Genomic DNA, 7,701 nt, shown 5'->3' with positions numbered 1-7,701 from the left:
TTGGTCCCTCCTGTCCTCATGTTGGTCCCTCATGTCCTCACGTTCACCGGCTTCTTTCCTATACTTTGAAACCGTGTCCTTCCACTCACTCAGATGAGCTCTGTCACTGCAGGTGGATTCCATGATTTCTGCGAACATATCGTCTCGCGTCTTCTTTTTCCGATGCCTTATCTGTGATAGCCTTTGGGACGGAAGAGGGAGGCTTGAAGAATTTGCAGCTGCTGGAGGGAGGGAAAAAAGGAGAGAATTTTTTAAAAAGATACATTTTGCAGAACAATGCTTATACTCTTTCACAGTGACCAACACTATTCACATTACATAGCACATGTGATTTCTGTGCAAGGTCGCATTTTGCCTCTTAATATTGAGTGCCTGTGGCTTTGCTGCTAGAGATCACAGACGCAGGTCCGGGCAACAGAATTCGGCTTGCATGCGGCCATAGTAAGCCATTGTCTTTCGGCTTTTGCGCCTTCCTTTCCCACATACCAAGCAAAGCCCGTTGAGTGCTGTGGTTTTCCTGTTAACATTCAGCAGCAGAAAACAAACTAATCCCCCCCCCATCCAATTCTCTGGATGATCGCTTTATCCCTCCCCCCACCGCGTGGCTGGTGTCAGGGAAGATCCCTGCTAGCCAAACGCGAAAAGCTCTGGTCCAATTCTCGCCCCCCTGCGCTTGGCTAACTGCAGGGAAAAATTTCTTTTCAGCCACAGGCAAACATCCCAGTAGGAACGGCCACCTCTGTCCCCTTAATTAAATTCCCGTATTTCAACCAGGTTACCATGAGCGATATCACTCTCCTGAGGATTACACAGCAAGATAAAGAACGGATGTTGCTTGAATGCCAGCAAACACTGGGACCATACGCTGCCAGGCTTTGTCATGCAATGATACCAGATTACTTGCTGCAAGCATGGCGCGGTCAAGTGTCCTACCATGGAGGACGGAATAAGGCTGCACTACCCAGAAACCTTGTGGCAAGGCTTTTGGAGTACCTCCAGGAGAGCTTCATGGAGATGTACCTGGAGGATTTCCGCTCCATCCCCAGACACGTTAACAGACTTTTCCAGTAGCTGTACTGGCTGCGAATGCATCCCTCAGGGCAAAGTAATCATTAAAAACCCTTGCTTTTAAAACAAGTTTTATATTTTAAAAGGTAAACTCACCTGAGGTCCCTTCCATGGGGTTGTGGTCTTGGATACTGGCTTGGGAGGGTACTTCAGTCAGGCTGAGAAAAAGATCCTGGCTGTTGGGGCGAACGGAGTGCTGGGTGCTCTCTGCAAGCTCGTCCTCCTCCTCCTCCTCTTCCCCGTCCGCAGAATCCTCAGCTGTAGCTGATGAGATTATCCCCGCTCGTTGTAGAAGCGGCATGTCCGCGGCTCTGACCCGGAGCGACCATTTGCCTCCTTTGTTTTTTGATAGGCTTGTCTGAGCTCCTTGACTTTCACGCGGCACTGATCTGAGTCCCTATTGTGGCCTCTCTCCATCATGCCCTTGGAGATTTTTTTCAAAAGTTTTGGCATTTCGTCTTTTTGAACAAAGTTCTGCTAGCACTGAATCCTCTCCCCATATAGTGATCAGATCCAGTACCTCCCGTACAGTCCATACTGGTGCTCTTTTTCGATTATTGGCCTGCATATCACCTGTGCTGATGAGCTATCTGTGGTCACCTGTGCTCTCCACACTGGGCAAACAGGAAATGAAATTCAAATGTTCACGGGGCTTTTCCTGTCTACCTGGCCAGTGCATCTGAGTTCAGATTGCTGTCCAGAGCGGTCACAATGGTGCACTGTGGGATAGCTCCCGGAGGCCAATACCATCGAATTGTGGCCACACTAACCCTAATTCGAAATGACAAAATCAATTTTGGCGCTACTCCGCTTGTCGGGGTGGAGTACAGAAATTGATTTAAAGAGCCCTTTATTTTGAATTAAATGGCTTCGTTGTGTGGACGGGTGCAGGGTTAATTCGATTTAACGCTGCTAAAGCCAAATTAAAGTCATAGTGTAGACCAGGCCTAAAGGACCTCCCCCTAGCCTAAGGGGAGGCTCCACAGGTCCAGGATTCCAAATGATTGCGGAGGACAACTAAAGATATAACAGGAACGGGAGTGAGGTCACAGGGCTAAACGAAGGGAACCGGATGGGGACACTGAGCAGAAAGCCCGGACAGTGCCCACTGCTCCTCAAAGGTCTCAAGGGAGCTCACAGGAACTCTGCCCAGGGCCAGGGTGGAATGTAGGCTGGCCCACCAGGGCTTCTCACTTGCCAGAGGTGGCAGGAGGTCCTGCCACTTTGTGTCGGGGCGGGACGCGAGGGTGAGGACATGAAGTGTGTACATATGTTTTCTTGGTGCGGTCCAGAATCGAACCGGCTGCAATTTGTGCAGCCGACTCGCGGTAAAGGGGTGGGATGGCCAGGTAGGTCCATGGGGCAGGGGCCCGATGAAAAGGGCCGGAGGCCCTGGGGGTGTAGGGTGGGCGGGGCATGCCTTCTCACAGGATCCAGTCAAGGAAAACCCAAGCAGTGGGTGGTAAAGCGGCTCTCACCTCCTGAAGTACGTGCCGGGAGTACAAGACCTAGAGAGCCCCATGCGCAGAGCGAGCGTCAGGGGATCCAGCCAGTCTCCCTGGTCATAGTCGAGGAGGTCTCCAACTCTGGCGACTTCTGCCAGGCTCAACGTCTGGCGCACCGAGGGGGACTCCACCACCTGCACGCGGAGCTGGGGGTTGTGTAGCAGGGGCTCCATGAGGAGATCTGCCCCCACGGTGGCCACCATGGACCTGGTCACTGAGAGCAGTTTCCAGGTCTGGAGGAGGTCCTGGTAGAAGACCAGCAGCCCAGAGAGGTCTCGCAGAAGACCTCTCGGATGGAGCTAAACGAGCTGCCGGTCATATCGGAGCCCTCAGAAGCGGTGCAGGAAGGCGTGCGCAAGTACGCTCCATGCCGGACTACCTGCACCATAAAGGAGCCTCTGCAGGGCCTGGAGGTGGATGACATGGACCTGAGTGCGCAGGCACTTCAGACTCTGTCCTCCCTCCTCCAGGGGCAGGTGGAGGACCCTGTAGAGACCCAGTGCAGTTCTGGCCAGAAGAGCTTCGGGGCAGAGCAACGAAGGGGAAAAGGAGGGGTGCAAATACTGCACAGGGTGGGGATACCGGCTCCTCTGGCTGCACTGGGAAGGGGAGGGACTGCACCATCATCGGGAGGGCTGTGAACAATGGGGGGGGGTAACTGAAAGGGGGCACAAGCGCTTAGGGAGGGGTGCATGGGCACAAGGGTGAGATGTGGTGGGCAAGGGAAGGTAAGGGAAGAAGGGGAGCCGGCTGGGAATGGGGCAGGGCAGAAAAATCACAGGAGGGCACTGAAAATGTGAGGGTGGGACAGGCAACCAACGGGACGCCCAAAGTTTCGGACGGGGTAGGCGCAATAGCAAACACTGAAGGGCCAGGGTGGGGCAGACAAATTTACAAAGGCTAGAGTGGGCAGGCAAACTAACAGACAGGAAAATTCCCAGAGGGTCAAGATGAAAATCGGGAGGGAGGACAAATGGGCAGCAAGGGGCAGGTGGGGGAAGGGGCAAACTAATGCAGAGAGGCTGGGGGGCACTGGGGAAGGGTGGGTCTGTCCGAGGCAGGGTGGTGGCAGGTGCACCTGTAAAACTCAGTCCCAAACAGTCCCAGATGGATACAGGGCGAAGCAGATGGCCGCATCCAGGGGCAAAGAGCAGGTCCAAGTATGTTGTTGGAAGTGGGGGAGGGGAGCAGATGGGTGAGGGGGAGAGCTCCATGCCTTGCCCCCTTGCTCCCCACAACAGCAGCAGGAGTCACCACCACCCCAGGAACAGAGATGTTAGAAATCACTCAGTTAGTGAACAAACCCCCTCCCCTCCTCCTCGAGGGTAGCAGCAGCCAGCCAGCGGAGACCTAGGGATGGTGATGGTGGTGGTGTCAGGTGATCTGCTCCGGAGGGCAGGCAGAGCCCCCCACACACACACACAGCAGCAGTAGCCCAGGTGAGAGCTCCAGCTAGCAGGGCAGCCTGAGCAGAATGACCAGTGGGGGCTCCCAGGGACCCAGAAGGGGAGGTACTCTCACTGAGCCCTCGTGGGCCAAAAGTAACATCAAGGAAGACTCTAAAGACAGCTTTTTAAGATCTTAGTGACTAGTTCATTACCTGCCCAGGGCCTTGAACCCTGGACCTTTAGATTAAAAGTCTGAGAGTTTACCAACTGAGCTGGGCAGGCTCACACCCATACAGCAGCCTGGGTCTGGGACCTTGTGGGGTCTGCCAGCAGTCCTGGTCGCCCCCCAGAGCTGGGTAGCTGCCCCCACATCCCAGACTCCTTGGGGCCAGCCTGCAGCCCCAGATCCTGGACCCCACTGAGCTGTTCAGCTGCCCCTACATCCCAGACCCCATGGGGCTGGCCAAGAGCACCAATCCTGGACCTCGTGGGGCCAGCCTACAGCCCTGATGCTGCACCTCAGAACCGGACCTCATGTTCTATAACCAAAAGTTCATTTTCTGTGCCTCTCTCTGCTCCCTCACCATACCCCATGCATAATGGTTGTCCTTGGTCAGAGACAACCCAGGGTTCAGAGGCACATATGTGTGCGTTCACCTCCCACCCAGGGCCGGTGCTACCATTAAGGCAAACTAGGAGGTTGCCTAGGGCGCCAAGATTTGGGGGCGCCAAAAAGTGGTGCCCCTAATTTTTTTTTACAGCGTTCTTACGCCCCCTCCCCGAGCACGCAGTTGCCGCTCCACTTCTCTCGCCTCCCAGGCTTGCAGCGCCAATCAGCTGTTTGGCGCTGCAAGCCTGGGAGGAGAGGAGAATTAGAGCGGAGGTGGCGTGCTCGGGGAGGAGGCAGAGCAGAGGTGAACTGGGGTGGGAGCTGCCGCCGTGGGGGTGGGACACAAGGTGGCAGTTTTGCCTAGGGCGCGAAACTTTCTTGCACCGGCCCTGCTCCCACCCCAGGAAGAAGGCACCTTGCTTGCTCCGCCATCTGAGCACTTGAGTTGACTGGTCACTGCTCCTCGCCACCTGCCACCCCCCCGCTAACATCAGCCAAAGTTGATTCCTTTGAGCAACCCCACGCTATCTGCTGGATATCTATAGGTGTGTTCATGTAAATACAGCTTGCTCCTAAAGTCTCTCCCCCTCCCTGCTAGCTGTCAGGGGAGAATTAATTCAGTTAATTTAGACCCTGCTTATATCTACAATACATAGGAATGTACGTTTTTCTTGGCGGACCAAGGATAAATATGGATTGAAAAAACTCTTAGATAGTATGAACCAGATCCTAAGTCACTGTAACTCCTTTGACTTCTGTGGCGCTATGCTGATTTGCCCCAGCTGAAGATCTGGTTTGTAAATGCATTGTGTTCTATTCAGAAAAGTTTCAACATCCTTTTAATGTACCGAAAGGTTACGAAGTCTGTCCCCGGTAGTTCCAAGTCACATTCTTGAGTGTATTCATAATTAAATGAAAACCAGACTCAATTTTCTTTGTTTTTCTTTCAGCAAAGCGGTATGAAGCATTTTCCCTTTTTTATTTTGGCTAAACGTTAAATATTTCTCCATCCCACCTATTAAAATATACTTTGCATAAGACGATATAGGCGATGGTTTTGTAAAGGACAAATTTCCTGTGTAAAAAATGCCATAGCTGTTTACTCTGACTTTATTCTGTATTAACTTTGCCCCGAGCTCAGTTTGTACAAATGAATAAGACCATCTCGACTTATGTCTTCTTGGCCTAGTAAAAGTGACTCAGACATGTCTCCATTACAGCCACTTATTTCAGGGCTGAATTTGGCCCATGATATTCTTTAAAAGCACCACACACAAAGTAGTTAATAAAAATCATTTACACTGTAGCATGTTTCCACCAGCAGGATCTCAGAATCATTTTACTAACTCTCTAAAGCTTATTTCACACACCACTGAAACGTATCTGACCTTGGATGGTAGAATATGACACCATTTCTGTGCCCATTTGTTTGAGGCAATGGAAGGAAAATATTTTTTCCCACTAAGCCACAAGGGGAAGGTAGGTAGAATGGAATTCTCCCATTAGAATTTGGCCACGTACACTAACTCTTTTCACTCTTGTATGGCCTGGTCTCCAGTGCTGAGCCCACATGGATCCCTTTAATTTCAATGGGAGTTTAAGTGCTCCATACCTCTGAAAATCAGGCCTTTCATGACCGCCAGTGGTCAGGGCTTTTGTTTGTAATGTATCATCCCAAACTCCGCACCTCCGACAACATTCCCGCAACACCATGAGGGGATGGGGGAGAGGGGACATCGGCTCAGTACTGAGAGAAGAGTTTCAGAGTGGTAGCCGTGTTAGTCTGTATCAGTAAGAACAACAAGGAGTCCTTGTGGCACCTTAGAGACTAACAAATTTATTTGGGCATAAGCTTTTGTGGGCTAAAGCCCACTTCATCAGATGCATGGAGTGAAAAAAAGTAGACAGGTATAAATATCCAGCACATGAAAAGATGGGAGTTGCCTTACCAAGTGGGGGAGGAGGGGTCAATGCTAACGAGGCCAATTCAATTAGGGTGGATGTGGCCCATTCCCAACAGTTGACAAGAAGGGGTGAATATCAACAGAGGGAAAATTATTTTTTTGTAGTGACCCAGCCACTGAGAGAAGACTGTAACTCACTGAACTACCACCGGGATTTCCTGGGAGGTCTCCTATCAACCACTAACCAGGCCCCACCCTCGGAGCTTATAAGAACACAGCCTGAGGTTGGTATGGCTGCAAAAACTGGATTTTTTTTAATAAAACTTGTTTACAGCTAAGACAATTTGAAATGGACAAGATGAGAAATACACAGATGCCGTATCACTTCATACAATGTAATAGGTAACCAGCAGTGCCTCTGGTAAAATATTGGCAGAACACTGTAACCTACAGCAGGTAGATGATGCAGAAATACTGCCTAGGCAGACTGAACTTCAGAACCGGTGGGTAAACGTCCACTCATGCTGGTTCTCCTCCATGCCATAGCCCTCTGGATGGACTGTAGAATCAGGTCTTTGTTATTGAGGATGTTGTAGCTACTCAAATTTACCAGTTTGTCAAAGTCTTCAGCAGAGTACACCAGTTTTGTAAAATAATATGGTGAGTTTTTGTTAGTCAAATTTATATCACCATCCTTCATCTCCAAGGGACTGCGCTTCACCCCTGCAGAGGAAGAGAAAAGCCACCACTGTGAGCTAAATCTTGAATACGAAAGACAGGAAAATGTGGGTCTGGCGCACATAACATTCTCAATAGCAATAGCAGTGACCATTTTCTGTTAAGTTCTACTGGTCATTAGATGAGGGCTAGTATAAATGGAGCAGTCTGATTGGTCAAAAGGGGATTCTAACTCTGTGGGTATCCTGTGGGCATAAATAGGTGGTTTTCGATGAAGCTAAGTATAATACGTCTGCGTTTCAAACTCTGACTTTAAACCTGATGACAAATCAAGGTCAAAAGCAGAGAAGGAACAAAAATACATCGGAGGCAGTGGGCCAATTTTTTCCCCTCTCAGTTAAACTGGCATAAATACGAAGTAATTCCATTAATTTCAATGCGTTGGCTTGACATCACACTGAGTGCAGAATTAGGCCTATAGGCTTTTTCTGAACACTACTGGCCTGATTTTCAAGTGTCCCTTTCTTGCACACAATTCTTGCTCAAAT

At 50.5% G+C, this 7,701-nt stretch overlaps 1 protein-coding gene across 2 annotated transcripts in view; it reads right to left on the bottom strand.

The window, feature by feature from the left end:
* Positions 1–6,764: 6,764 nt before the first annotated feature.
* The window catches only part of LOC117876773 (cytosolic phospholipase A2 beta-like), a 28,515-nt gene continuing 27,578 nt past the window's right edge, over positions 6,765–7,701 (bottom strand). For both annotated transcript variants that reach the window (XM_034769140.1, XM_034769138.1), the window contains one exon: positions 6,765–7,198. In XM_034769140.1, the coding sequence (XP_034625031.1) occupies positions 6,954–7,198 (245 nt within the window). In that variant the 3' untranslated portion in view covers positions 6,765–6,953. The remainder of the gene's footprint in view (positions 7,199–7,701) is intronic.

The sequence above is a fragment of the Trachemys scripta genome, chromosome 4 (genome assembly GCF_013100865.1).
Source record: "Trachemys scripta elegans isolate TJP31775 chromosome 4, CAS_Tse_1.0, whole genome shotgun sequence".
NCBI lineage: Eukaryota > Metazoa > Chordata > Testudines > Emydidae > Trachemys > Trachemys scripta.
Note: the sequence above shows the minus strand (reverse complement) of the source record. Positions and strands in the feature narration are given on the sequence as shown.